This window comes from Epinephelus moara, chromosome 8 (genome assembly GCF_006386435.1).
Source record: "Epinephelus moara isolate mb chromosome 8, YSFRI_EMoa_1.0, whole genome shotgun sequence".
Taxonomy (NCBI): domain Eukaryota; kingdom Metazoa; phylum Chordata; class Actinopteri; order Perciformes; family Serranidae; genus Epinephelus; species Epinephelus moara.
The window spans coordinates 22,420,609-22,446,875 of NC_065513.1; the positions used below are offsets into that span (position 1 = coordinate 22,420,609).

At 40.5% G+C, this 26,267-nt stretch overlaps 4 protein-coding genes across 6 annotated transcripts in view; 2 read left to right on the forward strand and 2 right to left on the reverse strand.

Annotated features, from left to right (window-relative positions):
- The window catches only part of kntc1 (kinetochore associated 1), a 30,927-nt gene extending 27,682 nt beyond the window's left edge, over window positions 1–3,245 (reverse strand). For both annotated transcript variants that reach the window (XM_050051712.1, XM_050051711.1), the window contains exons 1-8: window positions 3,133–3,245; window positions 2,721–2,867; window positions 2,411–2,531; window positions 1,160–1,275; window positions 841–919; window positions 630–707; window positions 505–539; window positions 311–421 (exon numbers count right to left, since the gene is read on the reverse strand). In XM_050051712.1, the coding sequence (XP_049907669.1) occupies window positions 311–421; window positions 505–539; window positions 630–707; window positions 841–919; window positions 1,160–1,275; window positions 2,411–2,531; window positions 2,721–2,858 (678 nt within the window). In that variant the 5' untranslated portion in view covers window positions 2,859–2,867; window positions 3,133–3,245. The remainder of the gene's footprint in view (window positions 1–310; window positions 422–504; window positions 540–629; window positions 708–840; window positions 920–1,159; window positions 1,276–2,410; window positions 2,532–2,720; window positions 2,868–3,132) is intronic.
- Window positions 3,246–3,882: 637 nt separating this feature from the next.
- rsrc2 (arginine/serine-rich coiled-coil 2) lies at window positions 3,883–12,498 on the forward strand. Of its 2 annotated transcripts, none has more exons than XM_050051305.1 (10): window positions 3,883–4,021; window positions 5,705–5,849; window positions 6,296–6,336; window positions 7,881–8,044; window positions 8,266–8,397; window positions 8,523–8,570; window positions 9,373–9,458; window positions 9,552–9,817; window positions 9,985–10,074; window positions 10,201–12,498. In XM_050051305.1, exons 1-10 carry the CDS (start codon window positions 4,016–4,018, stop codon window positions 10,384–10,386), a joined length of 1,164 nt encoding a protein of 387 aa, XP_049907262.1. In that variant the 5' UTR covers window positions 3,883–4,015; the 3' UTR covers window positions 10,387–12,498. The 2 variants fall into 2 exon arrangements, with proteins under 2 accessions (XP_049907262.1, XP_049907261.1); XM_050051304.1 differs by having other exon boundaries at window positions 8,523–8,639; window positions 10,201–12,497.
- A 465-nt stretch (window positions 12,499–12,963) lies between these two features.
- Window positions 12,964–16,003, reverse strand: si:ch211-110p13.9 (uncharacterized protein LOC562347 homolog). The gene is made up of 4 exons (XM_050051296.1): window positions 15,759–16,003; window positions 15,447–15,576; window positions 15,219–15,352; window positions 12,964–13,994 (listed from the first exon to the last, which is right to left on the reverse strand). Exons 1-4 carry the CDS (start codon window positions 15,876–15,878, stop codon window positions 13,221–13,223), a joined length of 1,158 nt encoding a protein of 385 aa, XP_049907253.1. The 5' UTR covers window positions 15,879–16,003; the 3' UTR covers window positions 12,964–13,220.
- A 1,458-nt stretch (window positions 16,004–17,461) lies between these two features.
- On the forward strand, window positions 17,462–26,144 carry zcchc8 (zinc finger, CCHC domain containing 8). The gene is made up of 14 exons (XM_050051532.1): window positions 17,462–17,647; window positions 17,804–17,846; window positions 18,323–18,397; window positions 19,625–19,727; window positions 19,815–19,892; window positions 20,025–20,128; window positions 20,407–20,472; window positions 20,582–20,642; window positions 20,722–20,858; window positions 20,981–21,123; window positions 21,240–21,355; window positions 21,684–21,770; window positions 22,961–23,081; window positions 24,344–26,144. Exons 1-14 carry the CDS (start codon window positions 17,473–17,475, stop codon window positions 25,462–25,464), a joined length of 2,430 nt encoding a protein of 809 aa, XP_049907489.1. The 5' UTR covers window positions 17,462–17,472; the 3' UTR covers window positions 25,465–26,144.
- The last annotated feature ends 123 nt before the right edge of the window (window positions 26,145–26,267 follow it).

The window sequence follows — 26,267 nt, forward strand, 5'->3', positions numbered from 1 at the left end:
AGTACCATTCCTAGAAAGGTCTTGTTTACTCAAATCTTAAGTTTGTCTTAGTGTCATAGTAAAGATTAAATTTTATCTTGAAAAAAATACTTCATTTGCTTACATGTGTAGGAAAATAAAAGCAACAGCAAAGTACAAAAAGGAAGTAAAATAAATTGAGCAGGTACCAGCGAGGTACCATTGTCCATTTGTAGAGAGTTCATTTCTTTCATTTATTTTGTCCTTTAAAAATGCTTTAATTTAAATATAACCAATGTATCTAACTGCAGGTGGTAAATAAATTAGTAAGACTTCTCTCACAGACACTGACCCCGATCATTAAGTGGATTTCAGAGCCCAGGTTGAACATCACTGCTGTGCTACAGCCCTCGTCATGGTATTCACCGGTGGAGCAGAAGTCTATTTTGATGAGCGACTGGAGCTGAGTTGAGGAAAAGTGTAATTATAGTTATGCTGTTAAAAAAAAGTTTGATACTGCATGGAAAAAATATTGCCTCAACTTACCTCTTTCAAAGCTCCCACATCCATTTTTTCAATGGCTGTTTTAAAAAAGAAAAATAAAGGTTTGATTTAGTCAACACAATGTCTTCAACAAGACTTTAAGTGTGCTGCATATGATGTTTTGATACCTGTCTCGATCTTTGACAGTGCAAGGTTTGTAATGTGGAAAAACCCATCCTTTATGAGAAGGAACACATGGTACATCCCTGGCAACAAAAAACAAAAATTGGAGAACTTGGTAACATATTCAGAAAAGATGCAGAGAAAAAAAAACACAGCATTTAACACCTCAAGTTAAAAATTCCACCTTCATTTTACATATTCATATAGAATTTTTACCTGAGGATGACTTGTCCTCCTCTATGATGAGATAGCGGTATGTTTTCTTATCTCCACTGGATGGTGTCTTCACCAAAGCCTACAAACCCAAACAATGAAACATGTTTAAGTATATAAGTGAAACACATTGTGCTTATTAAAAAAAATAGTTTAAGAAAAAAGACACAAAGTTATAAGGAGTATTACAGCTGGTGATCATCTATAGTTGTGCTTCAAGTGTTCAGGTGAAATCAGACTTATAACAATTCAAGGCCACAGAGCAATCATGTAATGTAATCTTACAGGCGTATGCCTTACAGATATCAGTCAACACTCATACCCTGGTGAAAAGGGTCCTCTTGTGTGGAACATAGATCAAATGCAGGTTTCCATTTCTTTCACAGACCACCAAAAACTGTCCATTCAGGCATACATCAATGGCATCCACCTCAGTGTCTGAAAAAAAAGTTGGTGTATTAACATACAGTAGTTACTGTGAAAGAGCCACCTGCTCTGATAGGAAAGGCATAATGAAAGCTGTATGAAATCAAGATGAAATCAAGGTGAAATCTGGACTGTGACCGTACATATACAGAATCTTTAAACTGATTTTGTTTGGACTACACAGGGAGAGAAAGCAGCTTAACACATTCTTGTAATCGCTGATTTGGGTGCAGCCACACAGACGATCTCAGGAGGACACAAAACTGGGTCTGCACCATTAGCATGCCAGCATACGTCTGCCGTGCACCAAACAGACAGTCTGCACACCATTTGACAGTTATCATAGCACAGTAGATCCGCCAGAACCACCACTAAATTTCTGCAGCAAGAGCAGCGCATACATCACCAAAGACTGATAAGATAGAGAACTGATGAATGGGCAGGTGTGAACAACACAGCAATTGCACTTGAGTGCGCACCAAAACAACCAGACCAAGACCTTCTTGAAGAGGTGGTCTCGGTCTGGTTACAACCACACTCTGGTGCGGTTCGTTTGTGGTGAGAACGTGTTCCGACCTCGATCCGAACCAGCTGCATTCTCATTACACATTATTTGGGCTAAGCATGAGCATGTTACAGTCCTGGAGAATTATTAATGTGCACCTCCCCCTGTACTGCCTTAATATGCACATTTGGCTCATCCAAAGCATCAAAACATTGTTTTCTAGTTGGAGCCGCGCCTTGTTTTCAAACTGTATGGTTTGACCAAAGTGAACAATGACAGCAATATAGTCCACGATGTCCAGCGCTAAAATCAACCTGCGTAGTTGTCCCTCCATTGTGACATTAGAAAGTGTCACATTTATCTTGCAAGTGTACTCTTCTTCAATGTTTTGTTTACTTCCTGGATTTTTCAGGCATTGAAACTCTGACCAATCAAGGGCAGCTTTCTCGCACAAGGCATTTTATCTGGTCCACAACCACAGTTACGTGGTTGTTGCCACTGGCTGACAGACTACACTCCATTTAAACAGATTTCCTGGCCCTTGCGTTAAGTGTTAAGCGGTGCACCAGCACACTGAAATGGAGCAGACCCATTGACATCTAATGGATAGTAAACAGCATAAAGATGAAAGAAGGGACGTACCAAAGTGAAGAAGCAGCAGGATGGTCTGATAGTTTTGGTCAAACAGGATAACTGTCTTGTCAGCAACAACAATGCTCCAGTTAGACCCACTGAAGGAGGAGAGACGAGGATCTGCCTGCACCTGCAAGAACAAGCATTTCCATCCCATCACTGATCAGTGCTGTCACTGGTAGGGTGATAGACTGAAGGACTTTAAAGGAAGCACAGGGGCATTATATTTTCAGAGGTCCCAGAATTATTCGCTACGCCCCTGGCTGAGTGTGAGTACATAGTAAATAACTGGAGTACTGTATAAAGTGTCATTCATTACCTCATTGGCGGTGGAGATTTTGACCAGTGTATCCACCTGATACAGGCCGCTGCCATTTTCCTCCCTGGACACACTGCCGAACCGGACAGTGTTTGTGTCCTCGTTGGTCAGAAGTTCAACGTCGCTCCACGTCGCCATTTCGTGGAGCTAGGTTACAGAGAATATATGTTAAGTTACAAATGATCTTAAAATGATTTGACATGAGTCGTGTACTCGAAATGCGATGCCTTGACGTTAGCCAGGTTAGCTAACTCATCTAATAACTGAGTTGCATCTTCATCAGTGTTATGATAACGTCAATGCTAGAGAGTAATTCAGCCGAGAGTTACAAAACCGACAAATTTCAAGATGACCTACTGATATATATGGGCAAAGACTGACTACGATATGTATGAAGTTGATGGTAACTCACCACTTCACTGAAATAATCAGACAGCAACAACACAGAGAACCAACATAACTCAACAGTAATAGCTGTCGTACTGGTGCGTTCAGAATTTGGCGGGTTGCTGTGGGACACCTGGGGTGACTCTTCCCTGAGTTTTGTCTAACAGACATAACCTCTATCTCAGGCTACGTATAAATCATGCCTACATCGTCAGAATTGGCAGAAGTAAAGACTACAGCCTGCATTTGAATGCCATCAATCTTTAGTCTAAACACAACCATTTAATTGACGAGCCTTATTTGGGTTGTGCACAGCTTGAGAGTCCCCACACTTGCCTGACAAGCTAAGTGTGGGGAAAGAACAGCAAAGTTTTGCAGGAACATCCTGAGAGTCTTGCGGCGTTGCCAGGTTGGTTACGTTTCAGTTTCTTGCGTAGTCCATTCCTATATATACGGCATTGGTTTTAAGATTAGATCATTAAATCACAATCTGTGTTGGGAGTAAGTTGTTACATGTAACGAATTACATAATTAAATAACAAAATTGATGCAACTGTAATCAGTTACAGTTACTGAGAAAAAACGTGATATTAAATTAGTTACTAGTCAAACAGTTGGTAATTACAAATGAGTTGTATATAAATATATTCCTTTTGATAAAAAGTTTATATGTAGAATTAAACATTAATTCTTTTGCTTTGCATTTTTTCACCGTGTGTATTTTCCGTTACTATTGTTCAACGCTCTGTTTGCATTTGCCTGAATGTAGGCGAGAGATAAAACCTGGCAACCCAGATCAAATTAGCTATCCGAGCTAACAACGGCTGTGTAGCAGCTAAGTATCTCTCCGTGTTCGTCTGCACACACAACGAAACAGCTGTATTACATTTACAGTGTGTTTCGGGATTATGTCGGTGAGTACAATTACATAACGATAATCAACACATGCCTAAATAGAGGGAAATATAAATAACATTAGTATACCGGTAAGATTACGATTCTATTTTGAAATATTTTTTCTTAAAGATGGCGGTTAGCGTTAGTTAGCTTAGCGACCTAGCTAACGCTAAAATTGCTGTGTTCTAAGTATGAATGGCGAACGTTGTAGGATCTAGCTAATGTAGATAGCATGTTGGCTAACTGGCTTGTTTTTGTTTGAATGCCTTATCCTTAACAATCTGAGTAAGCATTTTAGTGGAAAAAAGCAATGTCACGACACTGAATACAACCCACCAGATGTCGTATTTCATATTAGCCGAGAGAACTGCCCTACTTAACATCAGCAGCAGCTGTTTAACATTGTGATGACCTGTGAGATGGGTTTCATTCAGTGGACCATGGTAGAGCTATATCGATAGCACATTTGAAGATGCTGTTTTTGTCTGTATAAATGATAATCATCAGCTCATTAACTTAAAACTAAATTATTTAACTTAATTCTTAACCATCTGAGTGGACATTTGTGAACATGCAGTCAGGGGTGTCACGTGTATACCTGAGGATGCACGGTGAATAACACAGTGTTAGCATCACAATTCTTTCATTGTAAGATGTATGGATTTGCCACTATTGAACCATGATGCCATCTTTGTGCTCTGGTTTCATCTTACTTTTTTGTTTTACACTATTTTTAAATGTCCTTTTTATTTAACTGCCTTGTTTTACTGTTTTATGTTGCATTTCTTGTATGAAAGAAATACTTAATATTATCATTATCATCATAACAAGGCTGTTCATAAGATAACAAAAGCCAAATGTTCAACAAGAAAATTCCCATCATGTATCTGAAAGAGAATGCATGAACAAAGAGTTTAACAGTGGATTGAAGTAGATGGGCTACATATTACTGCAGCCCAACCTTACAACATCTGTGGTAATTTAAATTTCCTTTCTACCTTAATTCACTCTGCTGACTTGTGGTCTCAAATAATGTGCAAAAGGATAAAGAACATATCTATTAGTGTATTGGAATGAGTAAGAGACTTTGGTGCAACTATAAGCCATTAGGTAGGACGGAAACAAATTTAATTTTTAATTTAATTTTTTTAATTTTATATACTTTATTAATCCCCAAGGGGAAATTCAATTTTTTCACTCTGTTTGTCAATTACACACAGGTCCGAACACACACATGCACAAACAGGACCTATACATGCACTAAGTGGAGAGATGTCAGAGTGGGCTGCCCATGACAGGCGCTCAGAGCGGTTGGGGGCTTGCTCAGGAGCACCTCGGCAGTGCCCAGGAGGTGAACTGGCACCTCTCCAGCTACCAGTCCATGCTCCATATTTTGGTCCGGACGGGGACTTGAACAGGCGACCCTCCGGTTCCCAACCCAAGTCCCTATGGACTGAGCTACTGCCGCCCCAATGAATACATCAATCAGTTATGCGTTTGAGTCATCGTGTTTTCAGTGTGTGTGTCTCATTTGTAGTGCGAAGACAGAGCAAAATTATACAAGGATACAGTCATAAAGTGATTATTTCAGGGACATTAAAACATATGTCCTAATGTCAACTACATCATCAATACTTGAGCGTACTGAACCACACTGATTTGCTACTCTCACGTTTTCATCTCACATCCATTTCTTCCAGGGAAGTGACAATGACTCGGTCGACTTGACCAGAACAAGCTCACCAGTTCATCACAGAAAAAAACACAGCATGGAGTCATCCAGATCTCCCAGAAGCTCCAAACACCACCATTCACGGTCGAGGTCACGCTCCAGGGACAGAAAACGTTGGTATTCAGTAACAGTAACCGGACAGTGCTTAAAATGCCTCATTAATTAGGGTCATGGTCTAAAATCTGTTCTCAGTATGTACACATATTGTTGTATCAGATTAATTTTTAGGAAGAAAACAGCTGTCCACTGAATTAGTCACAAATAATATTTGTGAGGTGACTGGGGCTGCTATATTTTTGCATGTGACAGTGTGACGGTATATAAATGTGCATAGTCAGCACTCTCATGTTATTTTTAAAAGTGCAGATAAAGTGTGTCTATAGAAAGAGTCAATGCCCCAACAGACACTGCTGCAGAATCTTGTCCACTAAGTGCATAAAATATTATACACAGTAGCTTTACTGTGTGTTTGTCCAAGCACATTTGGACAAACACACACTCTTCTCAAGGTATTTTTGAAATGTATACTTGTCAGCACTCTGCCTTCTGCTTTTCCCAGGTGACAGGAAGTACAGACGGAGTCGCAGCAGGAGTAAAGAGGTAAATAATACATTCATTTCTCTGACTAGAAACACATATGATGTGATTTTGAAGCCCTTAAGTTGTATTCCATGTTAGTTTTAGGTCAAGGTGAGTATGATTTATTAGGTTATATATTTTACAATAATCAAAGTTAAGAACAAAAGAAATAGATGGAGATGGACTTACTCACATGGGAAGGGTCCTGTCTTACTCTCCCTATATTGACATGTCTCAAAGGAAGCTGTCATCCTTGGATATCTGTCATTATTTGTAACCATATTAAATGGTGAAGAGTACATTTTTTTTCCTTTTTTATTTTTTTTGTTAAATCCTGTGTGTAGATCACATGATAACATTTCTATAATAAATCATACTCAGCGTGCTAATGCACGAAGAGACTGAACAGAAGACCCTGCTGACATAGCAAAATAATATGCCTACTACTGGGACAGGTAACTATCTGCCATTCAAACTCCTATTTGTCTCACACTGTTGGTAGAACAAATGGAATTAACTCTTGCATCTCTTTCAGCTAGGGATGGGCATAATTAAACACATTAATTTTTCCATTAATGCAAACAGTTTTTTTCATTACCTATGTAATTATGCAGTTTTCCTGTAAAAACTAATTTGTTTGTTTAAAGAGTAACAGCCTTCTTCAGTGATATGTCACATCAAACTAATGCAGCACTATTCCAAACTATGATCACATGAGATAAATATGGTGTGACTCTGTCATAAAGAGAAATTGACATATGGTGCATAGGACATGAAACCTGGCAAAAAAATACTTTGTAGAAATACATCAGTTTTTAATTTAGGAAGTTAATCTGTGTTTTTTATGTTAATTAGATATTGTGCATTGTATGATTTGGATGACGCAAGTAATAAATAAGTTGAATGCCCATCCCTAATTTCACCTTTCAGTGGGTTCATGTTCAAAAGCTTTTGTTAACACTGAATTGATGTTGTTGCTGAACTGAAGAACCACATTTAATTTTTTTCCCCTGCGAATCAGATCTAAAGGTTTGCATGCCCGCTATTACAAGAAGTGAGATGTTCCAAACATGGTGGTTTGATTTAATTACATGACATTATTGCATTGCATTACATTACATGTATTTAGCTGACATTTTTATCTCAAGTGACGTACAGTAAGTGCATTCAACCATGTGGGTACAACCCTAGAAAGGGCAAGAATCAAGCAATTACATCAACTTCATCTAGTATGTTGATTGACCTCAAATGGCACATTTAGAGATCATTGAAAATAGAAAAGAGTTTTATTATCTTTTTTTATGGGCCATGGTGCAGTCTGAACGTGCAAGATTTCAGTCTGTGACGGAATTGGCATGGTCACATTAGTCCATATAATAGAGATGCCCACACTTGAAATCATGTTCACAGAATGACACTCTGTACATGTTATGAAAGTGGATTTCAAATGACAAGAATTTTTTTCAGCTTGTCAAAATTTATGACCTACCTTCTGCCTTAAGCCATGGTACTAACTCTTTTTGTTGCACTATTTTCCTGAAAGAGACAACTTCTTCTTAAAACAGGCACGAAAGAGGGACTCTGAGAAGCCATCAAAATCACACAGAAAAACAGACGAGCAGCAAGAGCATGAGAGACTCTCAGCAGAGAACGGAGAGGAGCGGTCCAGACGCAAAGACAGGAGGCCCTCCAAGGGCCGGAGCTTGTCCAGGTCACACTCACGAGAGAGGTCAGTCTGGTCAAGAAACTGAATAAAGACACAGTGTCAGTGGGTCTTTTACCTCGTTTAAAGACACAGAAGGAAAGTCATAATTTATGAAGAGTCTGTTGTACTTTCTGTATTGATGATGCTTTGGTAAGAACTTTTTTTAACAACTGGACAGTAAACAAATGTATCATAATTTCTATTGCAACAGTTCTGGTTCAGTTGATGGATCTTGTTGTTTTCAGGCGGCATCACAGCAAAAGTAAGGACAAACGGCGATCCCGATCACGCAGCCGGGACAGGAAGAAGAAGGCTAGGTCTCGCTCAGGTTCAAGGACCAAACACCGTCATCATAGCAGAAGTCGCAGTAAGAGCAGGTGAGCTTAAATGAAATGCCAGTATTTCCTGTGGGGATTAAGTATTTTTGAAATCTTCTACTTGTCATTAACCGTATGCTCATTGATTTTTATTTTATTTTTTTTATTTTTTTCTGTTCCAAAAGGGAGCGAAAGAAAAGGAGTGAGAAGGCGCGCAGAAAGAGTCGAAGCAGGTCTGTTAATCCACCTGCCTTCCGGGGCCGAAACACAGCTATGGATGCACAAGAGGCCCTGGCCAGAAGGCAAGGCAACACCTCACAGGGCATTTACGATGTAGATGGTTGGGCATTCTGTTTTGGCCAAATCCAAGCAATGGTAGCGGTGCTTATTGCATTGCATGGAGATGTTTGCATTGCATTTGTGCAATAGCACCTAAAAAACATTTCTGTTTAAATATTTTGAAGTCATTGTCAACTTTTATTGCGCTGCTCATGCCTGACTTTTTAAGACGATGATATGGCAAGCAGGCAAAGCACAGTTTAGGTAGTATTAATGGAACCAATCAGAAATAAATGTACAACTTAAGCATCAGCCACCATTCATTGCTAAAGTTATTCAGATGAAAGTTTGGACTTCTAGGTTTGGCTGTAATCTGACTTCTCATCAATGTTGCACTTGCCAGAGAGTATTGTTCATGAGGCCACATTGGAAGGAAACAACGAAACATAAAATAGTGATAGGTGGGGTGTACTGGTGGTCTAGGTATCTAAGACACTGACATGTAACGTCATCGTCCACATTTATAGTCTGGCCGGGGACCTGTGTTGCACGTTAACCCCTCCTGTCTCTTCATTTCCTTTCAAATATCTACTGTCCCCTGTTAAATAAGGGCTCAAAAATACACATGAAAACTCTGGCCGATGTCTCCAACACTTTTGATTACAGGTCATATGATCACTTTAAAGTACACAGCAGTGAGCACAACAGGATTGCAAAACAAATGAGCAATGTGATCTTTTCTCTTGTTCTCTCCAGGCTGGAGAGAGCCAAGAAACTGCAGGAACAGAAGGAGAAGGAAATGTTGGATAAACAGCAGCAGCAACAGCAGGAGATAGCTGCAGGTGAGAAGCAGTTATTGTGCAAAGTTTTAAAAACCTTGATCATTTGAGTAAAGATTCACTCACTTACTGCCCATCTGTGTATTTTGTTTCCAGTTGCCGCTCCTATCGCAGCAGTAGCCGCTGCAGCTGCAGCTGCCACCTCAAACCCTGCGCTCAATGTGGCTGCCCTCCTGGCCTCTGGGACCCAGGTCACGCCTCAGATAGCCATGGCAGCACAGATGGCAGCTCTTCAAGCAAAAACACTGGCAGAGACTGGTATCGCTGTGCCCAGCTACTATAATCCATCCGCTGTAAATCCGATGAAGTTTGCAGAGCAGGAGAAGAAGAGGAAAATGCTATGGCAGGGGAAGAAGGAGGGGGTGAGAATGGATTTTGCTGTTATTTCTTATTTATCCACAAGTGTTTTCTGCCTCAATATGAGCTTAAAGCTTTGCGCTTATAAATGTTAACACTACAAAAGGATATTTTAATGTAAAATATTTGCATATTTAACATTTACATAATGTTTATCATTCCTGTTCTTAAGGACAAGTCCCAGACAGCTGAGTTGTGGGAGAAGCTTAACTTTGGAAACAAGAACCAAAATGTTAAATTCCGCAAACTAATGGGTATTAAAGTAAGTATAACTGTCATTTTACTTAACCAATGGGTATTTGATACTGCAGTTAAATCTTCAGTCCAGTACTTAAAGTTTTCTAACCTTTAACTTCCCGGAGTTTAACTGAATTTGGTGTCTTCACAGGGAGAGGATGAAGCCGAAGCTGCCAAACCACTTAACGATGAAGGCTTGAAGACTCTTCAAAAGCAGGAGGAGATGTTTAGGAACCTTGACGTTCAGTATGAGATGGCTCGCTCTCAGACACACACCCAGAGGGGAATGGGCCTCGGCTTCACCTCCTCATTCTCCCGTGGAATGGATTCCATCTAGTGCCATGCGTTGGCCATCTTTGCCACTCATCTGATCATATAGGACCACCGATTCATCGCTAGCCCTCAAGCTTGCATGGATGTTGCTCTGACTCTGTAATTTATTTATAGACAAACATCTCACGTATTTGAACATTATGATGTAAATAGCCAGATGCTGAGTTTGCCTCAGTGTTGATTAATCTGTACTGTAATCTTTGCAAAAGGATGCATCAGTTTGACTGGTTGATACTGGTTAAAATTAGATATTTGTTTGAATAATGTGGTAGCTTTCTTTTTTTAACTCAAATATATATTAATATGTGATTGTTTGAACATAAACTGAATATAATGTGGTTCAAGTGAACACTGTTTACATCCATTTAGTGAAAAGGCATCTGAAGTCAATGTAGCATTATCTGAACCCCACAGAGTAATTTCTCCTGACTGGGAAAACAAACAGTGGGTTGTAATACATATTGTCTTCAGGATTACCATGGATAAAGATGTGCTTGACAGGAGAAATCACATAGTTCAAATGTTCTTGAAATAAATTAGTTTTGTGTTGAATAAGGTTTTCATACATCACCTCTTTACTTAAACATGTGGGTTCTTACACTATGGTTCCGTTCAATTTAATGTTGCCAGAGCTGGGCGTTAATTATAAAACTTTAAAATCAAAATAATATTTGCCCAAATCAATTTATATAGCAAAATATCAACAGCTAAATCATACAGAATTAACCTGGTGTCACGTTCTCTAGTGTGCATTGGATCCAAGGGTGCAACTTTGGTTTGAGAGGTCAGGGAGAACACAACATAAGGTGTGGTTTTGGGGCTCCCTCAGGAAAAAAAAGCTATGTGAATCCCATTTTCTTCATTTCTACATACATTTTGGGACTATAAACCAAAACAAAACCTGCGAAATAAATAAGTTGGTTATCATGCCAAATCCTGCCACAATAGTACCAAATATGCTACAGAGGCATGCAAAAGTTTGGGCACCCATGGTCAAAATTTCTTATACTGTGAATAGTTAAGTCAAAGATGAACTGATCTCCAAAAGGTACACGGTTCAAGATAAAACTTGCTTTCTCAACATTTTAAGCAAAATAAATGTATTATTTTTGTTTTGTGCAATTTTAGAGTGAATTAGGGAAAGGAGCACCATAGACATTTGAGCTTTCAGACAACTTTTACCAGGGTCTCAGACCTTAATTAGCATGTTAGGGCTCTGACTTGTTGACAGTCGTCGTTAGGAAAGGCTAGGGATGCAAATTTCAAAGCTTTATAATTACTCTGCCTCCTAAAACCTTGTCCCGTCAATCAGCAGCCATGGGCTCCTCTAAACAGCTGCCCAGCACTCTGAAAACTAAAATTGATGCCCACAAAGGAGACAGGTATAAGAAGACAACAAGGTGTTTTCAGGAAGCTGTCTCCTCAGTTTGTAATGTCATTAAGAGATGACAAATAACAGGAACTGTGAAGTTTAGGTCTGCTTGTAGGATTGTTACACAGGCACATCAGAACCCTTGTTTGACTGCGAAAGACCTGCAGGAAGATTTACCAGACTCTGGAGTGGTGGTGCACTGTTCTACTGTGCAGTGATACCTGCACAAATATGACCTTCACGGGAGAGTCATCAGAAGGAAAAACTTTCCTGTGTCCTCACCATGAAATTTAGTGTCAGAAGTTTGCTTTTGAAGTTGGCTCGATCATACTTTGGGCTTGTGTTGCAGCCAGTGGCACGGGGAACATTTCACAGGTAGAGGGAAAAATGGATTCAGTTTAATTCCAGCAAATTCTGGAAGCAAACATCGCACCATCTGTAAAAAAGCTGAGGATGAAGAGAGGATGGCTCCTACAACAGGACAAGGATACCAAGCACACCTCAAAATTCACAATGGACAACCTCAAGAGGCACAAGCTGAAGGTTTTGACATGGATGACACAATCTGTGGATAGACCTCAAAAGAGCAGTGCATGCAAGACGGCCCAAGGTGAAAACCTTCCAAACAAGAACTGAAAGATTCTTAGCTGGATACAAAAAGTGTTAAGAAACTGTGATACTTGCCAAAGGGGGCGCTACTTAGTAGTGACCAAACTTTTGCTTTAGGCCCTTTTACTTTCTTGTTATTTTGAAACTGTAAAAGATTTAAATAAAAAAGTAATCTAACTTAACATACTGAAGAAATGTGTCATCTTTAACGTCATGCCTTTTGGAAATCAGGTCATCTTTTACTTGCTTAGCTATATACTGTACAGTAAACAGAATTTTGACTAATGCCCAAACTTTTTTCATGCCACTGTAAGTATAATACTCATCTGTGGCATTTTTTGGAGTATATCAAGGCAAACTCAGCAGCTCAATTCACATTCTTAGCCTGAGATTGAAAGCTGGCCAAACAGTAGTGTATTAAAGGTCCAGTGTGTAGGGTTTAGGGGCATCTCTTGGCAAAAATGGTACATAATATTCACAACTATGTTGTTCTGCAACCTCATTGCTGGATGCCACTAGCATCTACACACTAAAGTGGAAATTACACCTCATATTACATCAGAAGAAGAACTTGCAATCACCTGTTTTGTCAAACACAATCTGTTTGGAATCAATGTTGTGAAACATTAACATGAAAAAATAATGTAGCAGTATGATTCCGCTGGAGGTTGCACAACATTAAAATTTCACCCAGCCCTAGTTGTTGCCCAACCTGATAGAAGTAGTATGTGCGGCAAAAGACTGTCCAAAGCAAGGAAGGACAACTTCACATATAAAACTACACATTTATTAATATATTAGAAACTGTTTAGGTGAATTGCAGATCTGTGTGTTGATGCCTAAATGGAAACCCACTCCTATTTACATATCAGACTGGAGTACAGCACATGAGCCACACCAGTGATGAGGTTATGGTTGGCGAACTCAAGGATGAGGAGCAGGATTGGATACTCGCTGTGTCTCTTCTCCACAGTTGATTCCTCACTTAGGCCCATCCAATGAAGCAGCAGTGTTTGCATGGCCTCTGGGAATAGCTCTGTGGCTAGTTCCTCAGCAGGTGGCAAGTCACTGATTCGTTCAATATGCTGAACTTTAAAGCCCTCCACTTTCTGACTGATGCTGCTGTTGGCTGCGTGAAACTGTTGGCCCAGCCAACATCCTATTCCACAGAGCAGGGAACTTGAATACACACAGTCCCAGTCTTTGGCCTTCAGTAGGGCTAACACAGTTTCTGTCACATCCTTTTCTTCTAGATTCCCATTTATGTACCTATCGACGCACTCCAAAAGCAGCAAGATAGTCTCCAGCTGTTCTGTGTCGCTTTGAGTCCAAGAGGAGAGTTTGTCATCCAAGCTGTGCAACTTCTGTCTCACTGTGGATACAAGCGGCTGGCTTGAAGTCTGCACGCTCTGCTTGGGAAAAGAACAGTAATCATGATCTGCTGATGTATCATCTGTGTCACTGCCACACACAGCCGTCGATTCCCTGTCAACCTGGCAGTGCTGAGGTTGTGACATTACATTCCTTGATCCTGTATCATGCAGGCTGCTGGAGAGGGGAAAGTCCAGCTGCACACTGAGGCTGTAACTCATTTTCAGAGGACTGTCATTTATCTGCGATTTCCAAATATCCTACAAAGGAAAAAGACAGTAATATATCAAAAGACATATTGGGGTGTTTAAAAATCTAGGCAATATACATTCACCAGCCATTTTATTAGGTACACCTGTTCAAATGCTCGTTAATATCAGCTAATCATGTGGCAGCACATGGTGAAGACGACCTGCTGAAGTTCAAACCGAGCATCAGAATGAGAAAGAAAGGTGATGTAAGTGACTTTGAACGTGGCATGGTTGTTAGGGCCAGACGGGCTGGTCTGAGTATTTCAGAAACTGCGGCTCTACTGGGATTTTCATGCACAACCATCGTTTACGGAGGATGGTCCGAAAAAGAGAAAATATCCAGTGAGCAGCAGTTCTCTGGGTGAAAATGGTCAGGTCAGAGTAACTCATATAAAGACTTGTTACAACCAAGGTATGCAGAAGACCATCTCTGAACCAACAACACATCGAACCTTGAAGCAGATGGGTTACAGCAGCAGAAGACCACACCGTGTGCCACTCCTGTCAGCTAACAACAGGAAACTGAGGCTACAATTCACACAGGCTCACCAAAACTGGACAATAGAAGATTGGAAAAATGTTGCCTGGTCTGATGAATCTGGATTTCTGCTGAGACATTCAGATGGCAGGGTCAGAATTTGGTGTAAACATGAAAGCATGGATCCATCCTGCCTTGTATCAACGGTTCAGGCTGGTGGTGGTAGTGTAATGGTGTGGGGGATATTTTCTTGGCACACTTTGGGCCCCTTAGTACCAACTGAGCATGGTTTAAACACCACAGCCTACCTGAGTATTGTTGCTGACCGTGTCCATCCCTTTATGACCACAGTGTACCCATCTTCTGATGGCTACTTCCAGCAGGATGACGCACCATGTCACAAAGCTCAAATCATCTCAAACTGGTTTCTTGAACGTGACAATGAGTTCACTGTACTCCAATGGCCTCCACAGTCACCAGATCTCAATCCAATAGAGCACCTTTGGGATGTGGTGGAACGGGAGATTCACATCATGGATGTGCAGCCCACAAATCTGCAGCAACTGTGTGATGCTATCATGTCAATATGGACCAAAATCTCTGAGGAATGTTTCCAGTACCTTGTTGAATCTATGCCACAAAGAATTAAGGCAGCTCTGAGGGCAAAAGGGGTCCAACCTACTACAAACAAGGTGTACCTAATAAAGTGGCCTGTAAGTGTAACATATAAAGACATATTATTAACTGTGCTGCACCTGGAAGTTCTCCAGCACAGCAAGTTGCTCTTGCTTACTGTACATCTCAAAGGCAACACGAAACAGTCCCTGAATGCTGTAGAACCAGAGGCTGGTATTTGCAGTAGGTACCTTCAGCCCATGGAACCTGAACGCTGCAACAGGAGGAAAACATTCTTAGTGGATGTGTGTGCGTTGGTGCAAGGCAGGTCTTTCTTTATAGTGCTATTTTTTTCTGTTGTATTTTACCTGAGGAAAAATGTATTTTTGTTGCAAATCCCTTCTTGGCAAACTTGGCGTGGTGCCTGGGATGGTTCTCTGTGCGGATGTCAGTGTTGGAGAAGAGATCAGCTCCTAAAAAGAGAGGGGTCCCTGGACTCTGAAACAGATACAAAGATGATACATGTAAACGAAGATGGTGTTGATTTATATCTATGGATACAGCACCCTCTAGCTGCTTTCAGGGGTTATGGGAAATATGATTACAAACACAAATCCACTATTTTCATTGAAACAAGTGCAGAATCCATGTTTGAGCCTGCAGTGGCAGATAACACTCACCTTGTTGGGGCTCTCTGTCAGCCTGAAAGATGTCACATTCACTAAGTGGATGAAGCGAATCTTCCGCGAGCCTCCATCCCACTGCGGTAAAGTTAGGTGGATAGTTGAGCAACTTGACATTGCTGTGAGCAAACGAACCTTTTAACTTAGTCACAATTTTATCTTGTCCCGTAGAAAGACGAAATGTTTTACTAAAATACAGTAAGCGAAAGTAGAGACGCTGCAGCAAACCGGACAGACTCAACGCAACAGAAACATTGTCATTTGCGCTTTTAAGCCCTCAATGTTGTCTTGCAGACCAAAAGACCTTATTAGTGTGCTGCTCACAAAATTACAGGCAGGGGGACAACATTTTAGAAAATGGGCCCCTTATCCACACCTTATCCATTACTTCCTGTGAATATAATCCATCAATCATATTTCCGCATGTATTTTGTATCTACTTGTACTTTATCTACTGTTAAGACCCTGTTTTCCTATTTTGGAAAGCAGAGGTAGTCATAGTGTCCTGGGCCAAAAAAAAATGACTGCATGGTTTTAAATCATATGATCAAATCAGGAGTGAACAAATATTTTTTCCTTCATTTATTCATTCAATCTTGAGGGCTACTTTAATCATATATTGGTCGCCCCAGACGTCCGTCTCACCAGCAAAGCTTTCCAGCTCCTCTTGAGGGACCCCAAAGCGTTCCCAGGCCAGACAAGATATGTTGTCTCTCCAGGGTGTTCTAGGTCTGCCCTGGGTCCTCCTACTAGTGGGACGTGCCCACCTCTAACGGGAGGTGCCCCGGAGGCATCCTGATCAGATGCCCAACCCACCTCAACTGACCTCTTTCAACACCAAGGAGCAGCGGCTCTACTCTGAGCTCCCTCCGAATGTCCGAGTTCTTTACCCTAACTCTAAGGCTGAGCCCAACCACCCCTTCTGAGGAAACTCAATTTGGTCGCATGAATCCATGATCTCATTCTTACAGTTACCACCCAGAGCTCATGGCTATAGGTGAGGGTTGGGACGTAGATGGACCAGTAAAAATCGAAAGCTTTCCCTTAGCTGAAGGCCCTCTCTCCAGTCTGGGGGCATGCTGACAGACATTTACTGTAGGTAATAATAATAATAATAATATAAGATTTATTTGATATAGCACCTTTAACAGAAATAAAATTTGCAAAAGTGCTTCACAAAATACAATCAAGCAATCAAACAATTAAACATGCGATCAATAAAAACAAAGGCAATCTAACAAAAACAAAGCAATAAATAGAAAGTAAATCATAGAGCAAATACAGGCTGCTGAGGCCCCAGAAAGTAACATAACAGAGAACATGCACCGGACAGTTTAGGGTGGGACAAAGGCCATTTTGAAAAGATAGGTCTTTGTTTGTGTTTTTTAAACTTTCTAAGGTGACTGCAGATTGTAAACCTAAAGGAAGAGAGTTGCATAGTGTTGGAGCCACTACTTCAAAGGCACTATCACTTTTTGTTTTAATACACTTGCTATGGATAAGTACCTAATACAACCCCACTTCAAAAAAGTCTGAACTATCCCTTTAAAAAGTCCTGAAGATGTATGTAGCCTGTAATATGCTGTTGAGGGCTAAGAACCGTTCTTCTCCCTGTCATCACCTACCACGTGACATGCGGAGGACCAATGAATACAAAGAACAGTCGCTTTGACCTCTGACCCCCGGTCCTGAACCACAGAGCTGGGTAAAAATGGCTGAAGTAGACTTCGGTGACAGTGAGCTCTTTGAGCAGCTCGAGGACTCCGCACCGCCGATCCCGGCGCATATCCGCTTCACAGATGATGAAGAGGAGCAGGACGAAGCGAGCCAGCTGCGGAGCAGACTGGAGGAGTGTGATGACTACATCCAGCGGCTCACGGAGGAGAATATCCTTGTGTCTCACTGGGTGCTAGCACTGTGGATTTAGCAACGGCTAACGGCTGCTAGCACCGTAACCAAATAACAGAAAAGTTACCAACTGTAAATGTCTGCTGATGGATGTGTTGTAGGCTCTCTGTCTGTTTCCTTAACTCGCAGGTTACATAAAGGGTTAAGAAGAAAGCTGAACATCCTGACACGACCAAGGTAACTGTTAGCTGACACTAGTTAATGCGCACAACAAATGAAACGAAACTGATCACCCGCTAACCAGGGTGTTTACAGGTCCTTAAATATAACGCCTCAAAATGTCTTAACTCCAATGTTACAACAATAAGGACTTAAAAGGCATTAAATAGTCTTACATCTGACTACTTCAAACATCTTGTTTAATTTAATGTATCCATTGTAATTTCTTTTTGTGAAAATGAGTGAAGCCCTTCTTTGTAAAAGTCCACATTTCTAATGTTAAATATCTTTAAAAACTATAATATTGTCACTTTACTTCATACCTACACTTACCTTTTGGCAAAATGTTGATTGACTCTAATAACCATAGTCCTACTTAACACTTACATCTGCACAAGACCACATATATTCTACTTAAAATGCTTTGCTGTGATGCTTAAATAAGTAGTGTAGACACCCTGCTAACCATCTTACATTGTCCTCTGACTTCACAGCGGCATCACAGTTGAAGATGTCAACATCGACGGACCAGCTCTTCAGATCCTTTACACAAACAACGTCATTTCAAAGTAAGTAGTCAAATGGGTTTTGCTCACTTGTGGTTCACATCGGCAGTTTTGTCACATCTGTCTCTTTTAAATGTCAAGTTAAGTTTGTTGTTATAGGGGATTGTGTTTTATTTATCAGAGTAGAGGGGTAGCTGGGGTTTGACTTTGGTTTTGTTTTATGTCACAACCCTCCCTGGAGTTGCAGACATTTTTTCTTAAGCATCCCTGAGTGACTGGGAGGAATTGCATGACCCTCCTTCTGTCAGAAATAACCATATTTCACAGTTTGTGGCTGTGATAAATGGGGTGATTTTGGAGATTTATAAAGATGCATGGCGGTGCAGTGGTTAGCACTGTCGCCTCACAGCAAGAGGGTTCCTGGTCCAAACCCGGGGTGGGGGAGCCCTCCTAGGTGGAGCTTGCATGTTCTCTCCTGTGTCAGTGTGGGTTTTCTCCGGCTTCCTCCCACAGTCCAAAGACATGCAGGTTAATTGGTGACTCTAAATTGCCCGTAGGTGTGAATGTGAGCGTGAATGGTTGTCTTTCTCTATGTGTTAGCCCTGCGATAGTCTGGTGACCTGTCCAGGGTGTACCCTGCCTCTCACCCAATGTCAGCTGGGATAGGCTACGGCCCCCCTGCGACCCTCAACAGGATAAGCGATTACAGAAAATTAATGAATGAATGAATGCTTTTCAAACCCACTTCAAACTCGCCGGCATATTTTCTTCACTGATTTCTGATCAAATGTCTCTAAAGGCTTCTGATGGATATGAAAAATGTAGAAAATTGAACCTGTTCTCAAAAGTTTAATGAGGGACCAAAGTTTTGGACTCCGTTTGCAAACATGATTGACTCAACATGAGATTGTATTTTTTTTCCAGCAACAATGAATGACAGGGCAACAATTTGGGATGAACAAATGGATTTAGTGTGCAAAGACCAGAAGCCAAATCAAAAAACATAACTCCCTCCCCAGTGCTTTAAAATATTTGAAGTGCCTTCCCCATTTTACACCACCCTCTCCCCTCTCATAAATAATTAACAGTCCCTAAACAACATTTTTAACCATGCTAATTTTAGAAGTACAACATTTTGCAACACTTGTGTTAGTTTTTACATTATTGCTATCAAGATGAAATAACAGCATATTAATTACCTTGCTGTGTACGCACCGAATCGCGAGTTTCTATAACAACATGTTATAAATAATGATGCTTAACTAAAAACAAAAAATGTCTCCCCTTTAGGCAGTGTCGTCAAGAGATTGAAGATTGCATCTGCAGTGTGATTTTGAAGCACCAGAAACCGAACAATGAAAAGAAAAACTCCATCTATCAAATGAAACCTCAGGTATTTACGCAGAATGTATTTTACTGTGGTTTATATTGATACTGTTGTTACTTTGCTGAAAACAAACATGTTTTATCTTTTATGAAGAATGCAGCTTTTGCTTTGGAGGAAGATCCGCAGAAGTCCTCTTCCTGTAGCGTAAAAACAACAACAGAAGCATTTAAAGTGAGTTCTTATTGTTATTTTCAGTGGTTAACATATCACACAGTTTCTTGCTGCATGGAAAAGAAAATTAGACGTCTACCTACTATGTTAACCCACAATAATAAACTCTGTTCTCATTTTCCTGTCTCGTAGGTGGTTGGAAGTGTCTTATATTTCACCACATTCAGTGTTGATAAACTTGGACAGCCTCTGGTGAATGAAAACCCCCAGCTGACGGATGGATGGGATGTGCCAACGTATCCTTAAAATGGATACATTGACACGTCATCAAAAATCAACTGTCTAGTCTGTCAGGTCATCTGTTTTTAGCATGTGTTGCACATTTGAGAACTTTTTATCATGGGCTATTTTGTTTTCTTTCAAGTAAGGATGTCTGGATTTGAAATGTGGGAGTATATTGTAAAATATCCAGCATATAAGTAAAACTTTTATAAAGGTTTTGAAGTTGATAAGATAAAGAATTTGTCCCTTTGTTTTGCGCAAACATGATAACATTTCCTGAATTGTTGCAAAGCTATCACCAGGTGTTCAACCAAGTCCTCGGCACAGATGGGCAGGAGATAGAAATGAAAGACAAAAGGCATGTTGGGTTATTAATGAAGCTTTATTTTCTATATTGACTTGTGGTGGTTCTTTGCTGTGTGGAATATAACTGCATAATGAGCCCATCACTGTTGTGTTCATTGCAGACCCAAATCCATGTGTTTCAACTGTGGCTTGAGTAGTCATCAGCTGAGAGACTGTCCCAAGGTGAGAGCAAATGTTAATATGGTATGAGCCCAAGTTAAACATCAGTCAGAACTTAATTCATACGTGTTTACCTCCCTAGCCTAAAGACATGGCTGCAATTAATGAGAGAAGAAAGGAGTTTAATCAGAGCAACAACCAGGGCATGCAGAGTAACCAGCGATACCATGCTGATGAAGTAGAGGAGCGGTTTAGTAAATACAAACCTGGAGTCATGAGGTAAGATTGTTATTTTGCACACAACAGTCACAAACATCATTTAATCACGTGCAGTATCTGTTCTAGATAAAAGTTAACCCTAATAACTTAAAGTTTTCCACTGTGTTGTGCCTTTTGAACAGTGAGGAGCTGTTGTCAGCGCTGGGAATCGATGGCAACACCCTCCCTCCTCTCATTTATCGCATGAGGCAGCTCGGCTACCCGCCCGGTTGGCTCAAAGAGGCAGAGATGGAATACTCGGGCTTAACACTGTACGATGGAAATGGTACGTTTTAATTTAATAGAAACAGATTTTTCTTTGAGTGAACTACCACAAAACATGAGTGTTACTGATATACACAAAGGTTGGGCTAAAATCTGTGTGTTTTTTCTCTTTTCTAGTTTCAAATGATGGTAACGTAACAGACAATACCAGTTCCCAAAACATCTCTTATGATGTTTCTAAACTGGTGGATTTTCCAGGCTTCAACGTACCTGCATCACACAACATGAAAGATGTAAGTTCTACACTATAATCCTTTTCTTGAATACATTGCTATTTATATATACTATGTGTAAATCCAGGTGTCTGAATTATATTATGGTTATATTAATATTTGTTTTATTTATATCTGTAGTCAAAAATCAGGCTTTTACTTTAACTTACTGGCAAGTGTCTTACAAAAAGTAATTGACAGTCCTGCATAGTGTACCTTTAAGATCGTTTATTTATGCAAATACTATAATATGAATTTGTGTATTAATCATAATGGCCGTTTTAGGTGGCAGGACATCTTTACAAAAGTTGAGCATCTCGCATTTTCTTTCTTTTCTTCTGACCTCCAGGAGTTCATGCAGTTCGGATCTATTCCAATGCAGTCCAGTCACATGAAGCAAAACTATGCAGCCTACCTGTCCAACAACTTCCCTATGGTAATTATCTTAAAGTCTGTCGAGTGGTTGGGTTTTCCTTTCAGAACATGTAGGTTCCAGTAACAACAGTTTCAACCAAACTTTGTGGATATTGTATGTCAACACTTGCAAACACCTCAAGCATTATTTGTAAGACATGCACTTCTTCATGATACCACTGTGGTTTAAAATGGAAGATTTTTTTTTTTTTTGTTGTTTTTTTTTATCATAAATTCTAGAAAAGAAGCGGAAGTAGCCTCTGGGTCTGAAAGTGCAGCCAGTGCCTAAAGCTGTGCATACACTTTACAATTTGAGCATGCTTTAGAAATGATGGTTATTTCTAGCTCCCACTGTACGAGTAAATCATCTGTAATGTAAAGCCAAAGCTCACGATTATTGTGCTCACACTGTGTGGTCTGATTGTCCAGCCAAGATTCGAGTGCTCACACTGTGCGTGTAAAATACACAATGAAACAGCACATTGGCCCCAGACCACTCTGTCTATTGACAATCGTCAATAAAGATTCCTTTTAAAAGCTCTGGGGCTGTGTGTTCCTCTAAATCTCAATACTTGATCTTGATCCTTAAGAGAAGAGTATAGGTAAATGCATCATGTTTTCATAAGGTGAGGAAATAATGAAAAGAAATCCTGTAATGTCACACCACTTTGTTCAACCCCATCTACACTGTTTGCTATTCACTCATAAAATCATGGAAATGTCAGTGTCTGCATCTTTCTCATCTAAGACAAATAAAAAGACAATGAATATAAATAAACATAGGACAGATTAGAAATACAAACAATTATGAAAGAACTGTAAAGATAAAAGCACGCAAAAAATGATATATTCCGCAAAAACTGTAGAGCAACATTAAGGATACAACTGTTTGTGTGATTCTCACACACCTTTTGTTGTATTGTGTAAAAGAAAGAAAAATACCATTCAGTGTGTGTGATGGGTGGCCTCAGCCTGCCAGGTTGCTCTGAGCAAAAGTCCATGCTGTTAACATGTAGCAGATGCCCATTATTCATATTCCACCATTTATACTAATCTATGTGCAAAGACCTCTCTGTCATTCAAGCCTCTGGATTTTTGAATTTCTGTTCTTAATGAATTCACTGGCACGGATAATGAGAAGAGTGAGAACTGTTCATCTGGTAAGAGCCCTTCAATATTTTCATTCCATGTGTCATCCCTCCTTGCCAACAGCCCGGTGCCACCTGCAACAAGAGGCCGCATGAATCTGACTCATCTCCACAGCGAAGGAAGAGAACAAGGACCAGTCCTGATCGGAACTCAGATAGGAGCTCGGATATGGATATTGAATCGGGTAACTGTTAATCACTTTTTTCAGTAGGCACATCATTGTGTGTCTTACAGATAACAGTCAAAAACTGTAGCAGTAAACTAATTTTCTTGATCTTACAGAAGACCTTCTTTGTTCATTTTCAGGTTCATACTTGCATTTTAGGTTTCTACTTGAACATGTTTACGTGCTTTAATGGTCAAAAACACTTTATTTTCCCTGTACTGTCTTTTCTGGAACACCTGTGTTCACACTCTGTCTGAAACGGTCTGTTTTAGTGCCTGTCTCTTTAAGCTTCCCTCCCAAAAAAGAGCAGTCTGCTTAGATTGGGCAGTGTTTCCAGGTCTTCTGTATCATCGGCACAGCCGGGGAATGACTGTAATAGAAAATAGTGGACCTTTTAACAGTGAAAAATAACCAGTAAAATCTTCTAAAGACAACTGGACGTGGTCCAGCAGGAATTTGATTCGAAATCAGGCAGGAATTAGCATCAACAACCAAGATTACATGTTTCTCTGACGTTGGTGGAGGAAGTATTCAAATGCTTTACTCAAGTAAAAGCACTAATACCACATTGTATTAAAATTAAAAGTACCAAATGCATAAAAAAAATCTTAAAAAATAAGCAGAAAACACAAAATCGCTCTAAATGAAATTAGAAAATTACTTAAATGTTTATTTAAAAAGTTGTCGGTTGGTGTTGTCATTAATCAACTAATCATTTTAGTTGTACTTGTATAAATTATTGGGTAGTTTAATTTACAACAAGACATATTTTATGTGCTCTTCTTATATTTTTTGTGCAAAAATCCTAATTTTTGAAGTAATTACTTAGTAATAAGTAACTAAGACTGTTGAATATTTGCAGTGAAGTAAAAAGCACAGTATTTCCCTTTGCAACGTAGTGGAGTAGAAGTATAAAGTGGCATGAAAATAAAGACTCGTGTAAAATACGAGTACCTCAAATTTGTACTTAAGTACAGTACTTGGGTAAAAGTACTTTGTTACATACAAAACCAAGAATTTATGTGTCCATGACGTTAGCGTGTAACTTCATTTAGCAGTGCAGGCTACGTAATGTAAACACTAGGGTAGTAGTAGGGTTCCTGGAGCAGATGACCATATAAAGATATCCGGCACACCTAGATGTCATACTTCCCACATTGTAAAACAGATCTGATATTGTTCATAGCTGAAATGCAGAATATTGCACAGAAACACTTGACTCAGCTGCCTCTTTGTTGGGTCACTTTATTGCCTTCTAATCTTTGGGTGTCTCCCCTCAGATCCAGGAACACCTTATCACGGCCCAGGTGACTTCCAGTTCCAACCTCCGCTGCCCCCTGGCTCCCCTTGCTTCAGTTCACCACCTCCTTTACCCCACGGCACTCCACCTGCTACACCCACTCCCCCACCTCTCCCTAAAGGTACACCTCCTCCCACACCCACCAACGGCTCTCCAGCTCTACGAGGGCATAACTGGGTAGTGGCTGATGAGACTGCGCGAACAGAAGATGAGTTGACACTGGAGGAACTGGAGGAGCAGCAGAGGCTGATATGGGCAGCTCTAGAAAATGCTGAAACTGCCACTAATAGCGACTGTGAGACACCTGCAGCGGGAACGCCTGCACCCAGTTCACCAAGTGTGTCCACACCAAGTGTGTCCACACCTGCGCGTGTCGATTCAGAAATAGAGGAGGCTGGTGAAGCAATGGACCTAACGACACCTGTAGAAATTGGTCATAGCAGTGAAAGTCAAACTGGGGTACCAATGGTTCAGGAGATTCCCTCTCAAAGCCCTGGACCGATTAAAGTCGAAGATGACAGCCCTCAGAGTCCTGGTCCAGTTAAATCCCAAGATGACACCTCCCTGAGTCCTGGTCCAGTTAAATCCCAAGATGACACCCCTCTGAGTCCTGGTCCACTCAAATCCCAAGATGACACCTCCCTGAGTCCTGGTCCAGTTAAATCCCAAGATGACACCTCCCTGAGTCCTGCTCCACTCAAATCCCAAGATGACACCCCTCTGAGTCCTGGTCCAGTTAAATCCCAAGATGACACCCCTCTGAGTCCTGGTCCAGTCAAATCCCAAGAGGACAGCCCTCTGAGTCCTGGTCCAGTAAAATCCCAAGAGGATAGCCCACAAAGTCCTGATCCAATCAAAAGCCAGGAAGACAACCCACAGATCCTTGATCTAGGTTTCTTAGATGGGGGCGCTGGAGATTGTGCTTCTCCTAAACCTGATGGGAGGATAACAGCTGTTCCTCATCGGAGCAAGTTTGCAGCTGGCATCGTTCCATTTGAAGACACACCAGAGTTCACAGAAGTTGCCGAAGCCACAGGGACGTACCTCAGGATCAGAGACTTGCTTAAAAGTTCCCCTCGAAGTTTGGCCAAGAAAAAATAAAAAATGACTGTCTTCATTCGGAACACAAGGATACATGGATTTTTCTTTTACCAAAAACTTCTATTTTCATTTTCATGACCATCCTATCAGCATTTTTTTAGCTGTCTATTATTTTGTACCAAACTGAATGTCTATGGCTGTGTATATACATTGGATCTGTAAACATACAAAGGGGAAGGGGCATTGAGGGATGCTGTAGCAGTTTGTTGGTTTTGACCATTTAGTCTCAGTTTTTTGTAGCAGCTGCGTTTCTCCTGCTGTTTATTTTATTGTAAAACTTGTAAAATGGTCATTCCCTGGCCTGTATTAATTTTAACATCATTGTCTTTGAATGGGTTTTTATATTTTTTGTCACTGAATGGCTCTAAAAACATGAAGTAAACATACTTTAATTTGTTTAAGTGCGTTATTTCATCTGGCAGCCAAGGCTAGATGTGGGGGTGATTTCATTTTGTTGTATGTTGATGGCCAAATATTTGAGGTAACAGTATATAGTTGATTGTCAGCCATCTTTAGCAGAGCTCAGTAAACAAGTTGGCCCTCTGTCGCCATAATCGGCTCACTTGCTGATTTTAATGCACATTGCAAATGAATGCCATTTAATTGAAACTGCACTGCAACAACTATCAAGCTCGGTGTACATTTTGTCTTCATTCATTCACCATTCATCAAATAGATTCATATCATAGCTGAAATAGAGTTAATTTTCTCCTTTGAGTGTCAGTCAGTCATGGTTGGCAGAATACAAGGATACTAATACTATTCTTACACATTCAGCAGTTTTGAATATAATGAATTTGGAG